Source organism: Diadema antillarum, unplaced genomic scaffold, assembly GCF_040938485.1.
Source record: "Diadema antillarum isolate AM-2024a unplaced genomic scaffold, OU_Dant_1.0 seq00001559_RagTag, whole genome shotgun sequence".
Lineage (NCBI taxonomy): Eukaryota > Metazoa > Echinodermata > Echinoidea > Diadematoida > Diadematidae > Diadema > Diadema antillarum.
Genome location: NW_027272285.1, coordinates 41,313 through 68,151, shown reverse-complemented (window position 1 = coordinate 68,151; position 26,839 = coordinate 41,313). Strand labels below are relative to the sequence as shown.

Here is a 26,839-nt window from a genome sequence, read left to right as displayed (position 1 = left end):
CGCCCTCTGTGTCAGCCGTTGGTTCGGAGTGAACCAGCAACATCCTCTCAGCCTGGTCCAGATTGCTCAGAAGACAGTGACGTAGTACTCGACATCGAGGATGAAGAGTGGCCTCCACCTGAGGGGAGTGTCAATGTAAGACTCCATTCTTGTCCCTACTTTCGGAGTGTCCATCCTTTTATTTTGGGGTTATGTTTCTTTTCCCATAACTGTACTTTCCGTAACTAGCATCACATGTTGAAGCTGAAGTATTGGAAGTTACACCCAAGTGAAAAAGAAGGAACCTGCCTGGGATTTGAACCTCACACCTACTGCTTACCTTGCAGTGGTATTTGTACTACCAACTGAGCTAAAGTCAATTCATGGCAGTGACATGATGATGTTTAGACAAAGTCCAAATGCCTCATCTCTCTTTTCGTTCTCTCTTGGTCTTATTCATAATAATGATCATAATAATAATGAATCAAAATATGATCTTCGGTATTCAGAAGCCTATTCAGTGTTGTCACATTTCTACCAGAGAGTTCTGCTGTTATTACCCTCAATCATTAGGGTCTTGAAGGAAGGTATATTACATGAATGAATAGAATTTAGTTCTTTTCTTCCCTTTTCAGTAAGTTTGACTGGATACAGCTGAAGGTATTACAGGGTACGGTGATTAAAACTCATTCTTTGTGGTGACGCCAATATCAACATTTAAACTTTATTACATTTTTTTATATTTTGTAATCCCTCATTATTCAAAAGCTTCAGGTCATCTATCATGCTTTGTGGTACGCATTGTGCATCGGGTATAAAATCATTTTCATTTTTACAATTTCATTCATTCATTCTTGAATGTGCAGTATGGGTAGATTATAATCAAAGTTGATACAAATCATGCCTTGGAGAAAGGGGAATGCCAAGTTGTCAAGCTTTGGTCTATGACTACCCTTTCCTCCATCATATAACAGGAGTCACTGCACTCTAAAGGTTATTGCCCCTAATAGGTTAAAAGACCGCTGTGATCTGCTTCCTGCTTTGTCTCTCGAAGAATACTTTTTTTATTAAGACATCCCAATTTTTTTGTGTTATGATATCTCAGACAGGGAGAAATTTGAACACTTGCATCTTTTTGTAAGAAATTGTTGGTTGCTACTATGCGATTGACAGTGAAATATTTCATGGCGCCATTGTATTTTTATCACGTTTTATTTTCTGTGATTGCTTGCATCTAGACAGCTTCAGACGCACAACTGGGATGTTGCTGAGAGTTGCCAATTTGAGTATCACATCTTGTACAGTCAGAGCTACTCGGTGCCTGTCCTCTATTTCACCGCGAGTAAATCAGGTTTGTGAAAAGTGTGAGAAATAATTTGTTGATGTGGATGCCAGTTTCTGTTTGCATTCATAAAGTATTAAACTTTCTGCACTGTGCTGTTGGCATATTCCCAAGTAGATAGACAGTATTTGACAATGTTAAGAACGACTTTGCTTCTTTTTTAGTTCTCATCCAAGAAACAAGCCTGATCGGGCATTGGTGCATGGTTTGTGTGATGTGGCCTAGTATTATTTGAATCTTGTTAGTATCAGACCATTGTTTTGCTAAAGGAACTCAATATTTACAAATTACAGCATATTTTTGCACAATATTCCATACTTCTGAACTTAAAAACAAGTTCTACAAGGGAAAAGAATAACAACTCCTTAAAAAATACACATAGTGGTAATTTTAGGCTTGTTTTCTGGTAGTAATAGACCTGGATTTTTCATCGGTCATTTTTAGTAGTCCAGAGCAATGCCCTTCATAAAAAATGTAGATGAAGGAATGATACATGTATGTATTTTTGGCCCGTAATAGGATTGGTTGGAAGCAGAGTCATCCTAAACAACTTTGAATTGAATTACTGCTTGAATATGAATTGTGAGATGCAAAAATATGCTCATCAGTAGTCATCAGTTTATGAAACAATACTATGCGATACACACATACTTGAATATAAACTGAATTCTTGTGTTAACGTGTTGCAAGCATGAGCGGGAGCCATACTGAGTTGCTCTGCAAGACTGTTCAGACTGTGACATTTGTTGCTGCTTTTTTTGGCTCTTCCTCATTCTAAGAACTAGGGTCTGTTTCGTAAAGATTGAGTGTAAGCTGCGATCAATTGCAAATTGCGTTCATTAAGCAACTTTTCGATTGATCGCAAGTAACGCTCAATCTACTGAAAGTTACGCTTGATTTTTCTTGAAATCAAGCGCAAGTGTCTTCATGAAACAGGACTTACATGTATGCTCAATGCTAAACTTGCGCTCTATTCTCTGAGTTGAGCATAAGATTGATTGTAACTCTTTATGCAGCATGCCCCTAGTCTGTGAATGGCTAGTGACTCTGCTAATTCACAGACTGTGGAATTCACAGACGGTGACTCTAAGAATTTGTGCACAACGAACACTTTAAAGACAATAACAGATGATGGAAGCGTTGTTAGTATAATACACTATGCTGTGCTTTTGTCATGGTTATGCAATTTCAGTTACTGCCGGATTATGTGAGCAAAGACCTTAGACCTATGTGTGAAAAACTGTGTGTGATTACAACAGGCAAGTTTATCATTGCTGCAGTGGAAACAGATAAACTTGATCCCATCAGATTTAAGTTATGTTAGGTTGACTTGTAACAAATGTGAGATTTGATGAGCTCTTTGTCTTTCATGCAGCCCAGATAACTAATATTGTTCAAAATTTTGACTTGTGTTACTCTGGTGCTGTATGCTATACAAAGAAGAGATTTTACTGAAAACTTTTACTGAAAAACAGCTTCCAAAAAAGATGGTTTCCTTTTGTTATTTGACTGTCTGATTATGGTCATGGGTCATTATTTTCCAGGAGGACCTGACTGTCATCCTGCAAAGCTGGGGTGGGGGGGGGGGGGGGGGGGGGGGGGGGGGGTGATTAAAGGGATCGTATAGTTTTGGTTGAGACCTAATTTCAGGTTTCTAACATTTTTTGGTGAGATAATGAGAAACCTCCTATGAAATATGAAAGAGTATGTAATTCTATGAGGAATTCAATGTTTATTTGATGAAAATTGGTTTTGAAATGGCTGAGGTATCCAAAAAAGGGCGATTATAATAAAGTATGGGACCCACACTTTATTACGTTCGCTTTGTTTTACTTTGTTTTTGGATGTTTCAGTCATTCCAAACCCGATTTTCATCAAATAAACTTTCAATTCCTCTTAAAATGGTATGCTCTGTACTATATCATACGTGTTTTCTTGGTATCTCGCAAAAAGTTATGAGCCCAATTCTCATCTCCACCAATACTGTACCATCCCTTTAAAGGAAATTCCTGTTGCATTTAAAAATGACTCTCATTCAGACTCCAAAGTTCATATGTTATATGATATATGGATATTATACTGATATTCTGACACGTTACGTTTCACTCCACTCTTTTGTGTACTATCACACAGGAGTAGAATAGTTACACATTTATGATTGATCAGTTTCCACTGCTGTGTTATTATTGCAAGGATGTGTAGTTTTGATGCTCGCATTTGTGTGACCATCTTGTTTTACTACTTTTTGGGCTCGTTGAGTTCGAACCATCATATATGTGTTGGCTCAGTGAGTAGAGCGGCTGCCCTCACAATCGGGAGGTCGTGGGTTCAAACCCCGGCCGCGTCATACCAAAAGACGTTAAAAGATGGGAGTTGCTGCTACCTTGTTTGCCGTTCAACAGTTGAAAAGGTTAGAGCAACGTCGATCTGGCGCTGCTCAGTGGCTGCCGGGCCCACGATCAATTGGGCAAAATGAATTTCCATTCTTGGACAATAAAATTTGGAGTTTATATCCAAAACAATTATTATTATATTATATGTGGTGGCTATCAAACGAATTATACACTTGATTATTTAGCATGCCCTTTCTCATCTCTCAAACAGTAGGGACTGGTAGACCAGTTTACTCACATAATATATTCACATTTTGTGAATATATAATGTGAATTGGATCTGTTGGCCTTTTTTGCAGCATGCAACTTTCGCGAATTGGCGACTAGCATTCAATGCATAATGTAGATAAAACCTTTCATATGCTTCTTACCTTACGTTTACTTTTGCAAATCTTTGCTCCTCAGGAAAGTTTCATGCATGCAAAAATGTTAGGTTTTACGGTAATTTGAAATTGTTTTAATTACAATTGTGAGCATTTTTATGCTCTTGAATACCTTTCCTTGCTTCACTACATACATTTGTATGGGCCCCTATTAACCCTTTAGCAGCTGAAGATTCCATACATAATTGCATATTGTTTCCTAAAAGTCACAGCAATATCACTCATTTCAGCAATTGTCTAAATTATGTAAAATAGCTCACTGCATGTTTATGTCTATTATACGTTATGTTTATTTGAAAGCCTGTTAAGACTTTACCATGAGAATGGTGTGTCACAAAAGTAATTCTGACATACTTTTGTTGACCTTTGACCTATTTCAAATTACATAATTACATAATTTATTATTCTATATTATGAAAACAATAAAAATGGTAAAGCATAAAATTATGAAAATCAGACGGATGGTTTCAGGCATTTTAGGGAGTAATGAGATGGGCAGTTTTGGGCAGTTTAGTTACTAGTGGGTTAACAGAAAGATATCCAGCTTCATCATAGACACACACAATCACACTCTTACGTATGCTTTCTTTCTTCTCTCTGTCTCTTTTTTTTTCTCTCTCTCTTTCCAGTCTCCCTTTGTCTCTATTTAAAGGACAAGTTCACCTTCATAAACATAAGGATTGAGAGACTGTAGCAATATCAGTAGACCACATCATTGAAAGTTTGAGGAAAATCGGACAATCCGTTCAAAAGTTATGAATTTTTGAAGTTTTTGTGCAGTAACCGCTGGATGAGAAGACTACTGCAGTCTGTGAATAACTTAGATGTCACATGCGTACAACAATAAAGGAAAATATAAAGAGAATTTCACAAAATGTCATGTTTTGAAAAAAGTACACATTCCCCCGACTCGTTACCGACAAATGTTATGGGTAATGTTATTCCCCCTGCCTTTAGGAAGAGGCAAGTCAAGTGCTCTTTTATTGTGCAAAAAAAGTGAAAATATGTTGAATTTTCTTTACATTTTCTTTATACTGTTGTACGCATATGACTCACAAGCTGTAGTAGTCTCCTCATTTAGCGGTTCCAACACAAAAATTTCAAAAATTCATAACTTTTGCATCAATTGTCCAATTTTCCTCAAACTTTCACTGATGTGTTATACTAATATTGCTGCATTCTCTCAATCCTTATGTTTATGAAGGTGAACTTGTCCTTTAAAAGCAAACTAAAAAGAGTTTGATTTCAAGTTTTTATGCCTCCGCCACGAATTGTCGCAGGAGGCGTTATGTTTTCGGGTTGTCCTTCCTTCTGTCCGTCCTTCCGTCCGTCCTTCCGTCTGTTCTTCTGTCCGTCCGTAATTAATTTTGTGGACAGCGTAACTTAAAAACCGTTTAAGGTATCCTAATGAGACTTGGTATGTGTATGCATGAGTGGACGAAGTTGTGCCTATCAACTTTTGGGCTCACATGCTTAAGGTCAAAGGTCAGAAGGTCAAGGTCAAATGCTCAAAATTTCACTATTTCCTCCATATCTATGCAATGCCTGGAGGGGTTTTTTGAAATTTGGTGTATACATGTAATACCAAATAAAGATTCTCCAGAGAGAGTTTTGAGTCATGAGGTCAAAGGTCATAGGTCAGAGGTCAAGTGAAAATGTTAAAATTTTACTTTTTTCTCCATATCTTGAAAATGGTTCAAGCTGTCTTTATGGAACTTAGTACATATGCATGTACTGACTAGCAGTGACTATCACAGGGAATGTGGGGGTCATGGGTCAAAGATCAAGGTCAACTCCTGGTAATTTCACTTTTTCCCTCATATTTAAATGCAATAGTTGCCGGATTTTTCTTGAAACTTGATATAGACATGTATAACCCAATAGAGATTCTCTGGGAAGTTTCTTGCCCAAAGGTCAAAGGTCAAGTGAAAGTGCTGAATTTCATTTCTTTGTCCATATCTCGAAAGTGACTCAAGGTACAATGAAACTTCTACCTGACAGTGATTCTCTTGGGAATTTTAGGGTCATAGGGTCATATAGTAGGGTCAAAGGTGCAGGGTCAAAGGCCAAGTTAAAATGCAAAAAATTTACTATTTGATAGTAAACTTACGTTTTTTCTCAATACCTTGAAAGTTAATCAATGCATAGACATAAAAAAAGAGTCAAAAGTGAAGTAAAAATTCTCAAATCCCCAAATATCTGTGCTCTTAGGCATTATAGCCATCCATCCAATTAAACCTAGTTCAAGGAAAGTGAACATTCAACACATTTGTGACAAACCTGTCATTTTAATATTTTGCCAATTATGTGAAACTCATCACACATTGTCAAGACATTGTAGTATAGACTTATAGGAGAACCATGCATTAACCCATTGAGGACGAGTCCCGAGTTTACTCGGGCAAGCGTCTATGGGAAATGCATGTTGTAGCAAAATCAAACCGTCCTCAACGGGTTAAGGTGGAGGCATACCAGTTGCCATAGCGACATTTCTAGTTTGGGTTTGTGGTTGTTGTTTTTTTTTTGTGTGTGTGTGTATATGTGTGTGCATCTGTATACAATCAAGATAAAACCCAAATGTTCAAGTTTGTGATGAAAAACTTAGCCAGGACATTAAAATCCTATTTGAATATGATTTTTCAAATTAGAACTTACAAAACTTTACTTCGCCTTATAGCATTAGCATGGATTTTCACTCTGTTTCTCTAAGTTTTGCTCTGTAGTCTCCACACAAGATCAGTGCGATCTACAGACATTTTTTGCCAACTTGATTGTCATTACCATACAGGATACATCCCAAACATATATAATGCTTGAGCCTCGTTGAGGGAAGCGACAGTCCAGTTCTTGCTGGCCATGTGTAGGTGCTGTACCTGTAGCTCATTCTGGCACTGGGCCAAGTAGCTGAAAATGTCAGGAGACAAAATATCTAGGCAATTCCATCATTTACACATCTCCCCTCATGTGAGAATATTGAAAAAAAGGAACCTCCTATTACATCTCACCACTGTCTGAACCCATCTACCTAATGACAGTTGTTGTCAATTTGATAAGTATCATGAAGATTCAGACCAAAACATAGACTATTTGAGGCTTTTTTTTTTCTATTTTGTGACATACATGAAGACAATATCATACAACGTACATCCAAAAAGTTATATGTTTGTCATGCAGTTTTACCAGATGAATTATTAATTAGTCTAGTTTGTCTTTAATCAAGGGGAGGGCATCACAAGCATTGCAAGAATTATCATGAAAGTGTTGAATGTTTTCCCTGTCACTTCCAATGGTTCTGAAAGTTCATGCAGTGGTGTAGCACACACACACACATGAACAGCAAGAATTGTCCCCAATGATGACTGCTACCTTTACTAGAACAAAACAAACTGATTTATGACTGATATTGATGGTCCCTCAACAAAAAAGATCTGTGTTGTTTTGTTCTGTCTGTTTGTCTGTTTGTTTGTTTGTTTGTTTTGTTTGTTTGTTTGTTTGTTTTTTAAGATGTGCTGAGTTCAGCTTGTTGTGAGTAGTACTTTTTTTCCAATGCAAAATACATCAATTGAGGGTTATATCAATTAGCATTGCTTTAGGACCTCAAGGAATGAGCTGTAATCCAAGGATAAAAAAAAAGTTTAAGGACTCTGTAACATGGAGAGACATTGGTGGCCAGATTGAATCGAATCTTCACTCGCTGCCGACCGGGGTACATTCAAACCACCGACAGGGTCCATCGCGGTGGTCAGTGAATATGTGCGTCGAAGTGTACACTCATCAGTAATGGTCAACTCCAGTGGAGATTCTTTGAAATTCTTCTTGTGTGTGTGTTTAAACACAGAGATCGGTGATAAGGCTACACATAATTCTATACAGGGATTCTCGACTATACTTGAGCCGGCCAGCCTTCCCACTCCATATGCTGTCCCAGGGCTACTACAAATTTTGTAGGTCTTCAAGCAAGTTTTGGAAGATATATTTTAACTCATTTGCAAATTTTTAATATTCAGCATACGTCATTTAAGTTTGGTCATCAGGCATTTAAAATATGCATTGTGTGGAAAGACACACACACACACACACACACAAATGTGGCTGCAATATATGCACAAAAAAAGCAACAAACAAACAAACATGGACCACAAAGTAGTAGTAGTTGTAGTAGTTGTTGTAGTCAAGGTAGTTGTGTTGTAGAGTGTGGTTGTAGTAGTACTGTACATACAATGTACTAGTAGTTGTACAGTAGTAGTAGCAGTAATAGGAGCAGCAACAGCATTTAGTAGTTGTTGTTATAGTTCAGTAGTAGCAGCAAAAGCAGCAGCAGCAGTGGCAGTAGTTAAAATGTATCGAAATATTGTGTGTGCTTTTTTCATTTCATTTTTTGACAGACGATTTGTGATTATGCAATTTGCAAGCATAGTGAGACCATACACCACCTACCCCAGGGTTATTATAACCGCTGAGGATTTTGGAGTTTGTTGACATTTCTAATACTAAATAGATTGTGTACCAGGTTAAATAGGCATGAGGGAAGCTATCAGAGATAAAAGCTTTGCTTGCAATAGAATAATGTCCATGAGTGTGAGAGAAAGTGTTGACAAATGATTTTGGTACTGTACCATAATATCCTCTGATGAGATGAATAGCATGGATTCTTGATGTGTGTAGTACATTCAGTATTCTTTTATGCATGTCTTTCTATCTCACCCCCCCCCCCCCTTGCTCTTCCTCTCCCTTCCCCCCCCCCCCCTCTCTCTCTCTCTCTCTTTATACCTCTCACTCTGTCCCACTGTTTCTGTCTCTCGTCTTTTTTTTTGTTCTTTTTTTTGTCTCTACTGGGCTATATTGGAACTGTCAAGTAAAGTTTCTGTTTCTTGTTGCAACACATTGTATATGATGCCAGTCTATGTGTTCCCTAGGCATTTTCTGTGCTGTCTGAGTGCAGTCAGAAGTACTGGTTTCTCATGAACTGTTCAGAAGAAATATCCCTCGTCAAAAAATCAGTCTACATATTGTCAGTTTGCTTGTTTGTTTGTTTTTGTGAAATTTTAAGATATACTGTAAAACACGATATTTTCGCAGCATGAAATTTTCGCGAATTGGAGCCAATGGCCTTTTTCGCCGTATGAAATTTTGGCGAAGAGTGTAGACAAGAACTTTCACATGCATTTTAATTTCGCAAATCTTGGCTCTCGCGAAATTCGCGATATTAAAATGCTCGCGAACATTCCTCGATTTACAGTAGATTTGACTGTTAGGACATTTTCTCCTGGGATTATTAAATGATTCTGTTTGGAGATTTACTCATTGTAAAATCAGAGGTTATTTGCTGATACCAGCTTATCTGGCTGTATGTATAAGAGGAATGTTTTTATCTTTAAAGAGTTTTGTGAAGTTGTAGAACATTATTTCACATGGTCAACACGATGATCTCAGTAGGTCAAATAATTGCAAAATCGGCAAATTAAGTAGCCCCCTCCCCCAAACAAAGAAACAGAGAAATTACAATTCATGGCTACTGTGGGCATGTCTGCCAGCAGTAATGTGTGTTTACATTGTATTTCATCTATCAGTATAGAGATAGAGAAAAAGAATGATATCTCAGACTACTGTCATTTCATGCCGTTTGTTTGTTTATTTGTTGCAAATTTTGGAAGTCGACTTATTTCCGAATTGTCAAATTGCGTAGAAATACTGTCTCCAGTTAATACACAAATGAGCTGCTGAATATCGTCTCCAAGGTTGAAACTTGATATCTTTTCTCTTAGATGGGATATTACCTATTTCTCATTCATGACTGTAATAATCACTCATGAATTAAACAATGCATGATATTGTCAATCAATTCCAAATTTGTGAAATGTCCTGCTTGCAAAATACATATGGCATATATACAGTGTAGTTTTTTTTCTTGGTGTGATTCAAAATGCAATGCATCTAGTTAAACATGGCTTATCATATATCAAAACTAGAAAACTTGGCAGAATGCTGAAATCAGACTGACATGTGCTATATCTGTTTGCCTCTTTCATTAGTAAAAAGCAGACAAACAAACAATAAATGAATAAGAGATTGGCTCTTGCTACGTGTATGCTCACCAACAGCACAAGAAACCAAAAGTCGAAATGCCTTGGGCTGATTCACTCTGATCAGGCGGCCAGCTAGGCCTATTCTCATCTAGCCTTTTACATCGTTGAACTGTACCTGCAGTAGAAGGCCTAGGGTAGCCAGTTTTCTCTCCACATCATCAGAGAGAAGGGAGGAAAAAAAAAAGAAAAAAGAAAAAAGCTGAAGGGGGAAAAAAATGTATGAGCTGTGAGGCGTCAGCAAGCGGAGAAATGCCAAAGTTCACATATTATATGTGTATTGGGGGGCTGCCAGCAAATATGTAAATTATGTTGATTGTTTGCTTTCTAGAGCAGGATTGGTAAGGCTTATAGGAGCTGAGTAAGGGTGACAAACCATTTCACACCTCTCATATGATATTCCTGTTTTCATGCACTTTTTGAGTTGCGGTGTGACATGGTTTTAGCAAGTTAGTGGTTAGAATTTTAAAACATCAGGTGACCCAGACCTCTCTTTTTTTTTTCTTTTGCTGTTGTTTCTTTTTATATGTAATTTTGAGAATATAGATGTATTGCCAAAGCAACATCACTCCCAAATTTAAGTTGTGGTCTATACATTGTGCTATCTATCAGGATTTTTTTTTTTCTTAGAAAAAGAGAGGGAGAGAAAAAAATACTGTTTTATTATTTTTTTTTTTTAGGGGGTGGGGGACGGATGATGTACAACAGCATATTTGGTGACATCATGAATAGTACAATGATACTTGTAGCTGCTGTGCCGGAGGCCCCCCCCCCCATTAGAGAATAAAATTGTTAGAAAATGACATTTATTACCATAGTGTGCAGTATCACTAGGTGCCAATTTATAGGTATTCCTTTAATTTTACCTTTGTGCCTCTAACTGCAAAAGGTGCTGAAGGCACCATGTCTTAGCCATGTACATACTGCATCTTTTTTGGTCCGGATAATCATGCTACAGGAGGTACAGATATATATGCCAATTTGATTTGGGGCTAATTACTCAAGTTAAAGGTTAAAGGGTGTGTACAGTTCTGGTCGAGGTGAGGATTTAGCTTTTAACGTTTTGCGAGAAATTCAGAAATCACTCTATGAAATGTCAAAGAGCATGCAATTCTAAGGGTTATCAAAAGTTTATTTGATGAAAATCGGTTTTGAAATGGCTGAGATATCCAAAAACAAGGTGAAACAAAGAGATCCTAATAAAAGACGTGGCCTGTAGTCTTTTATTATTAGCACTTTTTTGGATATCTCGGCCATTTGAAAACCAATTTTCATCAAATAAACGTTGAATCCTTCTTCAAATTACATGCTCTTTCATGTTTCATAAGAGGTTTCTCATTATCTCACTTAGGAATGTTCAAAATATGAATCCCCACCTCTACCAGTACTGTACAGTCCCTTTAACAGCTTTTAGAGGATATAATTTGCCAGCAATGCAGTTCTTAGTGCAAAGAAGAATACATATATCAAGCGCTTTTGTAGGAAGGAAAGAAATGAATAGGTCGTATATCGGAACAAAATAATGGGGTGACAATCTAATCTCACGGTCAAAGGTCAAGCCGTATGAACTTCATCTACAGTACATCTTATGAAAAAGAAGTACTGTACCTGTGACACTATTTGATGGCGACATTTAGATCTGTGACGCGAATGCGAAGACAACGCAGCCTTCCGGCTTGGACGATGTATACATCTGTCTCCCGCATAAGCAAAATGCCATTCATTTGTTTATTTATTTATTTATTTATTTTTGCCTAATAAGCGTTGTCTTAGCATTCGCATCACAGATCTAAAGCTTGCTATGATTGCATAAGATGACGCAAGTATTCATGCAGACTGCTCACAGTGCTCAAGCAACTTGCTCAAGTTTTGGATTTATTGTGTTACATAGGCCTACACACAATCTCACCAATTCATATTCCCTTTCTTTTTCTATTCTTTGGTATATATTTGTTTCATGTTCATGTTTCAAACTTTGTACATGGATGTGACTTATGTAAAGACATAAACACTTTTATAATATCCTTTTCATAGATTTCTTGATTTAGGGTCCGCTGATGATGACATTTCTACCATATTTTGTCAGTCTGAGCTTATTTATTTTGCCAATGTGAACATGAGTGGAAATGTACATTATTTGGACTGCCTTTCTTCTTTCTATATATTTCGTAATCACACTTGTATTTGCTTGATTTACATGTACTGATACAACTTGATATGACACATAGTAATATGATAGGACTTCCGTTCTTGTTTAACTCGCAATGTAGATGGAAGGCTGTTGAGTCTGGACGAGGTGTGGCAGATGGTACCACCTGCCTACCAGGAGAGGTTGCGCCATGAGAGATGGACCTTTATCACTCAGCAGGTACATAGTTGACCCCCCATGTCTGGAAGAAAGGGAGACTGTCTGTCTCCCTTGTATGATGGAGGCACTTTTTATCACAAGGAAACCTCGTTATACCAAGCTCGCTTTCAATGACGTACCGCTTTTAACTAGGAGAATTCAACAGAAACTTTCAGATTTTCCATTTCTGCATTTATCTGGTTTCTCTTTTTTTTTTAAGTGCATTTACAGTGAGGTCTCAATGACCTTATTATGATAAGGTTTCCCATAACTTGTGAGACATCAATGGGGATGATGCTTGAATGTTAATCAAAGATAGAACTGACATTTTGTTTCTGCTGTATACCGTAACATTGATGATGTTTCAGGTATGAGGTGAAAGTCATGAGAACTCTTTCCTGAGCAGCAACAAGTAGAAACATAAAAATTGTTGTTAGCATGTTCACTTGTTTATCAAGGAACATGTTTTATGACTTTCAGATTGATTTTTGTGTGTCAAATTCTATATATGGAATCTGTTGCAGTTTGATTTAATTTTTCAATAGTGATAATACTTCCTGTGTTAGAAGTGAGTTTAGTTATGATGTTGGATTTCGCCAATGTTCAGTCAGTATAGAGTTATGGCTTTTCTGACCACATCCCTTTTTATATTCCATTTTCTGCACTTTTGTGGGAGTGTGCATTGCATCTACTGTATATGCCATATATTTAGCGAGTCTAAATTTTCGCGAATTGGGACTTCCCGATGATTTTGCGAATGGTTATATTCGCGTGTCTTTAAATTCGCAAATAGCGCTTGACTCGCGAAATTCACGAAAATAAAAACCTCGTGAAGTATTCAGCGTATACAGTATTTTATACTCGGATTATCAAATCGAATAGAAAAACATTCACCTTATATGCAATGCTTGTACATGTATTTGCTTATACATATTCTTGTATTGATATGTAAAAGTGGGTAGAGCTGTTTGTATTTTATGATTTTATAGTTGGAGCAAAATCAATGTGTACTACTGAGCTGTCGGTTCCAGGTTTATGAATAGAAGATCACACTTTAATGTAATTTAAGTTAGTAGTGGAATAGTTTCTAGTTAATCATTATATTCATTTTCTTTCATTTCTCTTGATATTTGTGTTGGTTAGGAGCACCCCTATCTGGGGAGGCCGTTTTTCCAGCTCCATCCATGCCACACCACAGACCTGATGGGGGCTGTCTTGTCTCCTGGCAGCATGAGGTAAGAGCCCAGATGGGAAGAGAATGCACCCTCTTCCCCGATCACAAGTCGCAAGTATAACTCCATGCATAGTGGTAGGATTTCGCAACAAATCTGCCCTACTGTATTCGTCATGAATGTTACCTTTTGATTGCCGTGTGATGCCTCTTTTTTACGTGCCTCAGCGCTCAAAGGATGCTGTGGCAGAAAATGTAAAATTCCAATCAAACTTCAGTGTAGAATGTCCAGAAGTAATGTGGATTTGATGGGAAAGATGAAAATCTGATATTCAGATGAAATGATGAGGATCTATAGGTCAGGTCACTGATTTTGACCATTGAATGTCATTTGTTTTTCCAGCCATACATTACAGGCGACCCCCATTATAAGGTAGTCCTTGGGACTGGCAGTTTTCTTTCATTATATAAAAATTTCAGTATATCCAAATAAATGAAGTGTATAGCGACATGTAACTGATGATTTGGGGCCCTGAATTTTTCTTGTATCTGAAATTTTGTTATACATTAACTGTGTTCTTTATAACAGGAGTGCACTATACCTGATAAATTATGAGAGATGTCCATATAGGTATGCCCCAGATGTATTACCGCACAAGGTCTTAGTTCATTGATTTCGTGTTTCATCTTTAGTTTCTTTTGCTCTCGATTGACAATTTGCCCGACACTGAAACCAAAATCTGTGATTGATTGATATTGGTATGCAGACATTTAGGGCTCAATCTGGGATCTGTGGCATCTACGCATAATCAAATATTGCCCATGGTAAACAAATCAGAAAGCTACTGGCCACCTTGGGCAGGTGACAGCTGCATACGAGGCCTGTCACTCACAGTATCTCACCCAAGGAGTTTGTAGTACCATAGTTAGCTAATACAGTTATGATTGTTGCTCTGCACAAAGTCTACAACACTCAGAACTCCAAGAGGAATTTGACAGTATAGCAGGTGGCTGCTATTGCAGACATATTCAATTATATTCATGTTTGTCTGTGTCGTTCCAGTGGCAACTACGTCGTGACGTGGCTGAGTTCCGTTGGACCGGTGGTGGGACTACACTTACCCCTGCAGTTTTCCCAGCTGTGCCAGGGAAGATGAAAGACGACCTTCCTCTTCCAACCAGTCTCGGATGCAGCACCCGCAGCAAGTGATCGCTGCAAGGGGAGACAACCCTGCAAGCCCAGTGACCGACGGAGTGGGCCCCAAGTCCCCTCGTCGCCACTCACCAGACGTGTGACGAGGACTTGGGTGCAGTGACCGCCGCAGTGACCACACGGATCTGAGGGCCATGGACCTTGTTGGTCCTTGAGATGCATCCTGGCTTTGCATGCTCAAGTCAAAGTGACCAACGTGACCAAAAATGCTGCGGCCATTCCAAAGTGTAGTATATCACTTTAATGTTCACATGCTTTTGCACCTCACCAATGAGTTGTTGTCTTGTCAATGTCAGTTCTTTGTGGATGAGATACGAGCTCCTTTGAGGTCGGCACACTTCTTGTATATTTCCATTCTCTTGTTGTAGTTCACTAGCTTTACGATGATGGGCCTTTTCTTCTAGCCATCTTCTGCACATCCTATTCTCAAATTTTAGATTGTCGTATAAGCAGTTGGAACAGCAGAAAAACAAAAAAAGATATCTACACACTCAGGTAGTCGGAATCCACATGATGGACATACAGATATTTTTCTGCGAGCTGATTATGCTATCCCAAGGGGTTAGGAAACTAATTTGTGATGTAATCATCATAATACCTGTTCAGCTCCTATTCCGACACTTGCTTGTGTTGTAGTAGCAGAGGCAATGAGGTAAGAATGCTGAACATTGCGTAACAAACTCTTGCCTTTATAAAAATCGCATATCCCAGATACTGTTCCTTCTGTTGGAATAAGCGACTTTTTCTCGGCTTCACCTTTAGGCTTGTTTTGCCGAGTCTTGAAGGCATCAGTTCCATTTTAGCAAGGTGTGTCTCAAAGTCCTGTGAGAAAAGGGCCCACGTTACACATATGAGAAAGTCGACCTGAGGCAGGCCTGCCTCAGGTCGACTTTCTCGGATGTGTAAATGGTCACGCTAAACTTGGGCTAGCCTCAGGCCAGCCCCAGCTATGTGTAAACAGTACCCGGCCCAAGGCTTGCTTTCAGAGCTGGGATTGACTGGTCACATGACCTTCTGCAGGGGGTAATGTGATTGCTATCTAGCGGGGGAGTGAGCATGTGACTTTCAAGTAGAAGCAACTCCACTCCTCGCGATCTCGCAGAGCATTTCCTGCTCACAACTAAAATCCACAGAGATTCAAATGGAGGCACAGCGTTCTGACTACGAAACCTCCCACAAAGAGGCAACCACGTGATTAACCAAAGCTATCTGCTTGGTTTCTGGGTTGGCCTGGGTGCCTTTTTCTCTCTCCTCTATTTCTATCTCCACTACTATCTCCTGTTCTGGTGGAGTTGTGGCCGGGTTGGGTGGTGTGTTTGTGCTTGGAGTTGGAGACGTGGGTTGGAGGATCTTGTGGTGGGGCGCCTTCTGCATGAGGGGGTTCCTGAGTTCGCTGCCTCTTCCTGGTCCCAGCTACTGGAAGGGGGTTCGTCGGACGCCTGATAATCGGATCTCTAGAAGGGGAGCGTCGTCTTCGGAAATTGTGGCGACATTTGATATGGTCTTTTAGGCGAGGCCAGTTATCATACACTCTTCCACAGATCGGGCAGGGAAACTTCTTACGACTGTGTTCCATTTGTTTCTGTAGGTGGAGGGTGAATGGGGAATTGGGGGCATCATAGACATAGTGTGCCGAATAATATTGTTTAATTGTTATTATGAAATGTTCTGTTTACTTCTTTGGAGTGACCCCCTCTCTCGGATTGGGATTGACTCGGGCAAATAAAGGAAAACCTCTATGTTCGTGGATATGTTGATGGCGATGTACATGTTCCGCTATAGCACGGTTGCGAGCCGCTACAACATCACCAGTTATTTCTGTTTGTGTTGCCTTTTCTTCTTTCGCCCCTTCTGCCCCTTTTACTTTGGTGCTAGCCTCCATGCCCGTCTATACTTTATTCTTAGTATTTCGGTGATGAGTCGAGATCATGAAAATGGAATAAGTCTTGAGAACCATCCAGCACCGTTGAGTCAGCTGCGCGAATGTCGCTCTCGTGGCAACTTCTAGCATCTGTTCCTCTTTCTACCAGTATTGGCCTCTGTTGAATTTGTAACCAGGTTAAGAATGTGATCACAATCAGGCAGAGAAGGGTCACCAATACCAGGCCCTCTTCCAGATTCCACATAACCTGCCTGGAAGAAATGGAAAAAGGCTGAATTATGTGAAATGATGACTTGGTAGGCTAAATTCTGGCCATCTTTGCTACATAATAACATAACATTGATTTGCCGAAGCACATCTCATTAATAGTTGCTTCATTGCAAAAAAATACCATCCTCCTTCACTACACCGTCAACTCGATGACCAATCGATTATGTGATGTGGAACATCAGTGACCGCCCCTAAGGCACATATCCATAACAAATTATGCATTATTCCCTATGCGAACGTAAGGGCAGCAAAACTGGTAGGCTAAAAATTGGCCAATTTCCTATTCAGAATTGATACATTGACTTGTCAGCGCAAATCTCCTTAGTCCTTGCAAAATTACAACAAAAATTATATCCTTTCCAACTCCGTCAGCTTGATGACCAAATCGATTAAAAGAGATGGCACATCAAGCGACCGCCCCGTAGGCACAAAATACAACATTATCCATGCATTACATCATAAAACACAAAACATAAAGCAGCAGAGCCAGCAGGCTGAATTCGGGCCATTCGCCTATTTTGGAATTGCTGCATTGATTTATGAACATCACAAATCTGCTTATTCTCTATGACGTCCCCTCTGTGGAGACTCCGAATCTTCCTCCAATTGGAGCATAATAAAATGTAAGCACTCCGTAGTATAGCACTTTGCAACTCTTCTCACATTATCATTACAAAGCAACACTAAAACTATAACGACAATACTTTCCGTTACAGACAAGAAAGCAAAAATACATTTCACTAAAAAAACTATACACAATACATGAACAATAGTGGACCTAGTCAAGGTCTCCAAAACTGGCTGTATATGCCAGCCTCTCGGGAGCGCAGGAGCACCTTTGTGATCTCCTCAAAGGAGGATCTTCCTCTAACGAGGCGGCTTCTGGCGCGTCCCGAGGGGCAGGTACGTCCCCTGGGGCTTCTACTTGTTCCTCAACTTCTTCATTACACAGTTGGGTATCTACTACCTCTTCAGATGTAGTAGATACCCCCTTCCCTAGCCTCTATTGCTGCATCATTAATGGATGGGTCAACTTCCTAACATTATCATATGACTCATTATCAATTGTTCGATTAATTTCACCTGTGACATTTGGCTCAACACGCTAAGCAACAGCCTCACCCTGCCCTTCATTCCGGGGTTCATCATCTAATACTTTAAATTCACTTGGGGGAGGGGAGCTGACATTTCGTTTTCATTTGGGGCCGAAGGCCTGGGTCACTTTGAGAATAAAATTACAAGGCATTAGCAAATTTCTATGGAGCATTTGCACCCTCTTTCCCCCCATTTCTAATTTTACTTGATACACCGGTATATCTACGTTGGGCTGACTCACCACAACATAAACATCCCTACCCCACCTATCGGCCATCTTCTGTTTCCCCTTTAACCCTACGTTACGAACTAATACCCTATCCCCAGCTTCCAATTTATTCTCCCTGGTGTTGGCGTCGTAACCTCTTCTTATTCTTATCTTGGGCTAACTGATCAGTTTCCGACGCAAGTTTGTAGGCGTGTTCCAGCCTTTCTCGCAGGCAGGCAACATACTCATCTGAGGAGATAAACTCCTCTCCTTCCCTAGCTCCTAACAAGGCATCTACCGGTAGTTGGGGATGACGTCCAAACATCAGAAAAAATGGGAAGTGTCCAGTGGACCCATGTTTAGTAGAATTATATGCATGGACGAGAGTTAACATGTGCGCTTTCCAATTCTGTTTCTGCTCTTCAGGCAAAGTGCCAAGCATTCCTAGCAGCATTCTGTTCGTGCGCTCGCAGGCGCCATTACCCTGGGGGTGGTAGGGGATTGTCCTAGTTTTCTTTACGCTGACTAAACTACATAATTCATTAATGGTCTGGGATTCAAAATTTCGGCCTTGATCAGAATGTAACCGCTCTGGGAAGCCATAAGGGAGAAAGAAATGCTCATACAATGCCTTGGCTGTAATGGTAGCTGTCTGATTCTTAGTTGGGACGGCTACGGCATACCGAGTGAAATGATCGGTTATCACCAAAATACTGCTGCAGCCGCCCTGACTCTCTTCCACTGTAAGGAAATCTATACAAACTAATTCCATCGGGCGGGTGGTTCTAATATTCACCAAAGGGGCTGTGTTTTGTGCTGCCGATGCGCCCTTCCTGCGCACGCACCACTCGCACGTCCCTACAAAATGCTTCATATCCCGCCCCATGTGAGCCCAAAAAAATCTACTACGAACTAAATCGAGTGTCTTCTCAACACCAAAATGACCATGCTTGGAATGCAATAATTCTAAAGCAAACTCCCATCGACTTGCAGGCAACACTAGCTGATATTGGCTCCTTCCATCTACCAGTCGTCTCCTATAAAGAACTCCCTCCCATAATTCTAATTTATCCCATTCTCTCAATAAACATTGTACCTCTGGGCTTTCCCGCTTTAATTCTCTCCTTGGGGGTATCTTATCACGTGATTTCAAATCGATGATCCGACTTATGTGTGGGTCAGTCTGCTGTTCCTCCTACCAGTTGAGGAGGCCGCCCAAGGGGTCAATGTCATTCCTATCTGGAGAGGGGAGTGGGGTGTGTACCTGTCCGTCATGTCCTACTATTTCCACTAAGGGGGTACCTGTTTCTCGGGCTTCTCCTAGCCCCTGCTGGGCCACGGCAGTGATTACCGAGTGAACTACTTTGGGTGCTACATCACCCTCTATTTCCTTACTATGGGACTCTGTCTGGGGGTGGGGGTTCCTTGACAGAATGTCAGCGTCGATGTTAGTCCTACCTGTTCTGTAAGTCAAGGTCAACTGATAATTGGCCAAAGTGGCCACCATCGGTGTCCTTTCGCGTCCAACTTCGCAGTAGTCAACACATAGGTCAAGGGGTTGTTGTCAGTGTACACTTGGGTCTCATTGCCATACAGAAAATCGTGGAACTTCTCAGTAACAGCCCACTTAAGGGCTAAAAACTCTAGCTTATGGGCGGGGTAATTGCGCTCTCCCTTGTTCACGGCTCGGCTACCATACGCTATAACGCGCTCTCTCCCTTGATCGTCCTGATATAGCATGGCACCTAGGCCTGTCCCGCTCGCGTCTGTGTGCAAAATAAAGGGCTGGGGAAAATCTGGATACTGTAATACCGGGGCAGAAGTTAATTTGATCTTTAATGCTTGGAAAGCTTCTGCTTGCCTTGCTCCCCAGGTCCATGGTGGAGGTAGTTTCAGGTTTTTCTTTCCCTCTCTCCCCCTTGTCCCCCCTAATAACTCATACAAATGGCCGTGCTACGCTGGCAAAGTTCTGCACAAACTTCCGGTAATAGCCAGCCAAGCCCAAAAACGCTCGCAGCTCGCGTTCATTTGTGGGGTTGGGCCATTGATCGATGGCGACCGTCTTCCCAGGGTCCGTTGCTATGCCCTCCTCCGATATCACGTGGCCCAAATAGTTGACCTGCGACTGTAATAAGTGACATTTGGAGGGCTTCAGCTTGAATCCATGGGTGGCCCATCGGTCAATGACCTTCCCTAAGCGCTCAATGTGCTCTTCTAATGTACTGTCAAACACAATGATATCGTCTAGATACACGACGCAGCAAGTGTGGTTTAACTCTCCTAAACACCTCTCCATAGCCCTTTGAAAGGTGGACAGGGCATTGCAGAGTCCGAAGGGCATCCGGTTACACTCCCAATGACCAAAAGGGGGTGGCAGCACGAAGGCAGTCTTAGATTAATCCTCCTCTGCTATTTCGATTTGCCAGTATCCCGCCTTCAGGTCAAGGGACCTTAACCACCAGGCACCCCCCATCATCTGCAGCACCTCGTCCACCCGCAGCAGGGCATAGGAGTCCCTAACTGTGCGTTGGTTAAGTTTCCTAAAATCTATGCAAAAGCGCATGGACCCGTCTTTCTTACGTACTAACACTACCGGGCTTGCGTATGGGGAATAGGATTCATGGATTACGCGTGCATCCTGCATTTCTTGTAGGTGCTTCCGCAACTCTTCGTATCGACCGGGAGGAATTCGCCTATATCTTTCGTTTATGGGGTGGGGTGTACTAAAGGGATTTTGTGTTCCACAATTTTACTATGGCCAATGTCAGTCTCTGAAGTGCTAAATGCACCACTATATTGCCCTACCAATTGTTTAATGCGGTCGATAGCTGCTTCCGGGGCGCTAGACTCCGAAAAATTTAACTGGGAGGCAACTACCTCTGCCTGGGATGGGGGAACCTCAGTTACCTGCTCTTGTGACTGTACCGTAGTTAGTTCTTCACACAAATATACCTCCCCTAATTTGGCATGGCGGGGAATCCAAAGTGTGGCATCAGTCGGATTTTGAACGACAACTGGGATACGCTACTCATTTTGCACCTCCTCACTAGCTGTCACTAAGCCTGATTCAACAACTAGCCCCAATGGGAGGTTATGAAACTTTGGCTCAAACACCACGTCATACTGGACTGGGGATGGACATAACTTAATCTTGGCGGACACGATAATGGCCTGATGGGCCGGGACGGGGACTGCATTTCGAGCTACACCTACCTTGCCCGTAGCGTTCGGAGAGTTTGGGCCGCTGACGGCTGCATAGACTAGCTTCCAGGCGGCAGTCACGCCCTCCATAGTCCCAGACTCCTCGAGAAAACGGGGTCCTATCGTCTCCCTCCCAAGTCTTACACATTCGCATATTACATTGACACCTACACATATTGGGACGGTTTTGTTGTACGGGGTCTCGGGTACAACTAAAATCAAACTACTTACTGGGGTTTTCCCTGACTGGGGGAGGGCCCCGTCAAATGAAATGTCTACTTCGATATAGCCAAAATAGGGGACGGCATTCCCATTTGCCGCCTCGATCCTTATCAGATTATCTATCTCGTGTAGTGGGAACCTCGATAGATAATGTCTGTAAAACCCCTCTGACATAGTAGTGACCTGTCAGCCTGCATCTAGTATACATTGACACATCTTCCTCCCTATCCTTGCAATTCCTCATTCGCTCCTCCCACTAATCTGTTAACAGCCGTGGCTTCTTCGCTGCTACTACAAGGAATCTGGCTACTTACTTCTTGACCCATGGCCTGCCCCACGGACATGGATCCTGCCCGTTTAACGGCTGTGCACGGGGCGGGGGCATGGGTGGCGGGGCATGCTGAGTGGGCGGTGGACGGAAGGGGGCAGGGGGCAGGGGGATGTGCAGCCATATGGGGTCGGCCGCGAGGTACCGGAGGGAGGGTGCACTCCCTCACGAAGTGACCTATCATGCCGCAGTGGTAACATGCCCCTCCTTGCTCTAACTTTTGCAGCCTGTCCCTAATCTCTTCTAGCCCTGCTACTAGCTCCTTGGGGGCAGCAGTGCTCGCTGGTACGCTAGCCGCCTGATGCTGCGCATGAGGCCGCGATGGCTCACTACCTCGAAACTCGCGAGCCTCCGCCGCCTCCTGTTCCATCGCGTGCGCGATTCTTACTAATTCATCAAAGCTTGTCGCAACCTTGTAACGATGCCGGATAGCCTGTTTAACTGTTTCATCCATTAGCCCTCTCCAAAATACTATGCGCAGAGTCTCGTCTTTGGAAGAGGAGGGGATTCCTCCCCTTTTCTCCGTGCGATCTATAAGCAGCTTGGGACGCACGCTGTAGGCTGCGAGTACTTTCCCCGGGAGCTGTCTGGTATAATGTAACTGGTGTAAAAGCATCGCCCCACTTTCCAAAGTCCCATAGAACCCCTCTAATTTCGAAACAATACCGGAGACCGTCGTCTCAGGAGGCATGATCAAGACCATCTGCCCCACCTCCCCCCTCAACGACCGCCTGACCAGTCTGTTTAGAGCGTCAGGGGGGCAAGTTTCATCCTGCTCGAGGCACTCCACCTCATACTTCCATATTTCGAATGAAACCTCGCCCTTCTTCGGCTTTGGATCCCCGCTGAAAAAAGATAACTTGTATGAATTTTGAACCACAACTTGCGGTTTCTGCTCTGGGACCAGGGATTCCTGAATATGTAGGGAAAGAGAAGTGCGGGGCATGCTCGTTACTTCAACTTTTCTCCCCAACAAGGACATTTCGTTAAATTCTTTAGCTTTATCCGCCTCCGCGGCTGTTTCAAAGCCACAATAAGCTGCAATGCCAAACAGATTACCAATTTGTTCTGATATGCACATCCGCCATTTTAGATTCTGCAGTTCATTATTGGGGTCAGCACATCACATGAGAAATGAAATGTGGACCTTTTGACTTGAAACTTGTCACAGAAGTCTTGATTTGTGAATTCCTCGTTGACAATCCTGCCTAAAATGACCTGACCTTTCTTTCATTCATATACCCCTGTCCATGGTACAGGTGAAGCTTAAAACAGTGGTGAACAGGGCAGTCATCAGCTGCCTCCACTGATGTCTGTATTCCTGCAGATGTTTCTTCTGTCTTCGCCTAAAGAGGACACAACTTTGAATGTAATAGTATTCATAATTGCAAGACTACACTACACTGACACATTTCATAGATGTGACAAAGAGTCCATAAACATGGGGTACATATTACAAACTTGTATGCATCAGTTACAGTTCTCCAAGAATCTGTTCCCTTCTTTCGTAACTCCTTCCCAAGTCCCTTTTCTTTGTGTAGTTTTGTTGCGTTCCCTCCTCTTCTTCTCCATGAAGATCTTCACAAATGCGCAGTCTTATCTCGATCCAATAGTTGATTATTGTCTTGAGGAGTACATCCCCATTTGTAAGTTTTTTGTCCCCATTTGCATAGAGTCCCATATTTTCCACACGTAAACACAACATCTTGTTTTTCTGACAACTTGGTCTTCAGGTCTTGATCTCATCCTTTCAGCGGAAAATCTGGGGACAGATGTTTTCCCTTCTCTGCTTCCGTTGTGCAGAATAATTTGTATGTATCCTCACTGACAACAAAAAGTCCACCACAATTCTGCAGTTGTCCATTACGCAGGTTTAGCTTGTGAGGGAGTGTGCCATTGTCTCTGTTTCACCCTTTGCCTGAAGAGACTGCAGAGGACTCTTTTCTCGACATATGTCACATCCACCATTGTGTATTTCTATGGCTGAAATAAAATGTGGACTTGTTGATTTGAAAATTGTCACGGAAGTCTTGATTCATGAATTCCTCGTTTACAATCCGCTGCCTAATATGGCCTGACCTTTCTTTCATCCATATTTGTCATATTTGTTGTATGTCAAAGTTAAAAGAGAGTGATACCTGTAGTACCTGTATTAATGATAGAAGTTCATCATGGATTTGAAACTATTTCTTCTTTTTTTTTGCCACAATTTTTCCTATCAGACATCATAAATTCCCAAGTCATACCAAAGTGTAATTGTTTCTAATGCTTATCACAATTTCAGTACAATTTACCAAATTACTGTCATCGGGCAATACTCAGATAAATGAATATAAAGATAAGAACAAGGCAAATGTTATTTTATATCGATCACTCTCATGACTATTCATGTAACATTATAAATTTTACCTCAGTTGCATTTTGGTTGCACAGATCTTCTGAGCCACTGCATGGTTGTCCAGGAAATATGCAGAGTCATATGCCGATGGCCTTTTGCAGGGATCAGGAAACATTCCTTCTCCACGTAATGTTTGAGATGCCTGCGCATTTCATTCACTTTTCCAACTCCCATTCTGACCAGTTCTTCTATTTTGGAGGATATTTCTTTAGCTATTGGGCGCAGCATTCCTGTAAGCTTAAAACAAATATGAAAATAAACCATATATGTGATAGGGAACTTCTATCCCTCAACGCGCTGCATCAATACTGCGCCGATACCTATGTCAGAAGCGTCGGTCGTCAGTATTAACAGGGATTCAGGGTCTGGGAGATGGAGTATGGGGGATAAAGTCAGGCGGGACTTCAGCGTGTTGAACGCTTGCTCTTCCAGGGGTCCCGAGTCCATGCGGTTGGTTCTGTCTTTCTTTGCCAAGTCCGACAGCGATGGGGCAATAGCTCCAAAGTTGGGTATGAGCTTGCAGTAATACCCAGCTAGTCCTAGGAACGCGCGTACCTCCCACTATGTTTGTGGCACTTCCGCCTGTAGGATTTGCTCTACTTTCTCAGGGTGAGGCTTCAGCGGGCCTCCACCTACTACATGTTATAGGAAGTCGAGAGTCTTGAAACCCACATGACACTTACTCAGTTTTGCAGTCAACCCAGCATCTGCAAACCTCGCTGGTGATGATTGTGATGACTGGGATGAAGGAGACTAGGATGAAGATAATGATGGATCAGATTTATTGTCATCTGAAGACTGATGTGTTGGAAGCCTTTGTGAGGGGATTAGCAATGGCAAAGAGCAGGGTGACAGTGGTGTTTGAAGTTCTTGCACTTGGGACAGTATTGTAGATAGACGGAATGGTATACATGTACCTCTAGAGCTCCTGTGTGGCAAACCTTAGGAGTTTAAAGTCATTGACAAGATGCTTGGTGAAGAGAACCTCTCGCAAGGATTCATGTGCCTTACTCCCGGTGTTATCCACTTCTTGGAAGAAACCTTGTCTGGAGGAAGATCCTCATGGACACACTGATGGAAACGTTCCCCTGAGTTCCATGTGTGCACATTACACACATGGTGAGTGAGTGAGTGAATCATCTCTATCAGCATCAGGTCATCTCCATCACAGTTTTCAGCTGCCCACCACACATGGTTTGTGATTGCCTTTATCCAAGGTCCAAGCTCTTGGCCATCTTTTTGCTTTGTCTTTATTATATTGCTGTCTGTGTTTTGGTTAAACTCTTGGTTAGGTGCCTGATAGTGGGGTATTCTCTCATGGTCTTTTTGATGCTCAGGTGACGATCAGAAGCAACAACAGTAAATTCCAGCTGTGCCGCAAGAAGGCTGCATTTAAGGCCATCATTTTCCAAGGCTACTGAGCTTGTTGCTTCCTTGACATGGACCATGTATCTATTGTATCTTGTGGGTGTCGTGGTGAAGGCAGGTTTAAGTACGGTACTTTGCACTGTTCTCCGGTGAATCACACCTACCATCATCACACACAGTGACCTCCTCACCAGAGACTTCTGCCCAGACATTGCGTATCTGAATTGAAATTGATCGGTGGTGGCAAGAGTAATTGGCAGCTGTACCTCAAGAAGGCTGTCCAGTGTGTGTTTGTATCCCACATTCTCCAAGGCTACTGAACTTGTTGTTCCTTGACATGAACTAAAACCATGCCATGGATCTTGTGTGTGTCATGGTGAAGGCAAGTGTGAGTCAAGTGCAGTACTATATACTTCACACTGTAACAAGGTAAATCACACCTACCATCACCACACACAGTGACCTCCTCACCAGAGGCTTCTTCTCGGACACTGCTTATATCTGCATTATAGAGTGCGTTGATGGTCGGCAGGAGGAGGCTGTCATGAATGTTGGAGTATGTTGTGTTGCACAAAAACTGCAAGTTCATTATATCAGACACAGAACATAGGTCTTCATAAGTCTTCCCAGTGAAGAGTATGGCAGCACATGTGATGATATTTCCAACAGGCTGCCTGCCAATGCTTGGCTGTGCTGTCCATCGTGTGACCATATTGCTACATACACAGAACACCTTTACAGCAAGCATTATCCCAACAACTGATGTTGCCAATTCCGCGATGTGGCCATCCGTACACTTGTTACACTTCAAGTCGAAAAGTAGCTGATTCAGGTGGCTCTCAAATATAATGTATTTTTCTTTTCTGTGCAATGGTGTGCATTTCCTGGTTCACCCTCTGAATCTGAACTGGGTAATTCATCATCAGGTGGTGAGAAGTCAGAGTCATCACAAGGAT

At 41.6% G+C, this 26,839-nt stretch overlaps 1 protein-coding gene across 1 annotated transcript; it reads left to right on the top strand.

Moving 5' to 3' along the window:
- The first annotated feature begins 20 nt into the window (after nt 1-20).
- LOC139710752 (ubiquitin-like-conjugating enzyme ATG10) lies at nt 21-15,099 on the top strand. Its single transcript, XM_071622667.1, has 5 exons — nt 21-135; nt 1,218-1,330; nt 12,451-12,548; nt 13,671-13,762; nt 14,762-15,099. Exons 1-5 carry the CDS (start codon nt 101-103, stop codon nt 14,853-14,855), a joined length of 432 nt encoding a protein of 143 aa, XP_071478768.1. The 5' UTR covers nt 21-100; the 3' UTR covers nt 14,856-15,099.
- The last annotated feature ends 11,740 nt before the right edge of the window (nt 15,100-26,839 follow it).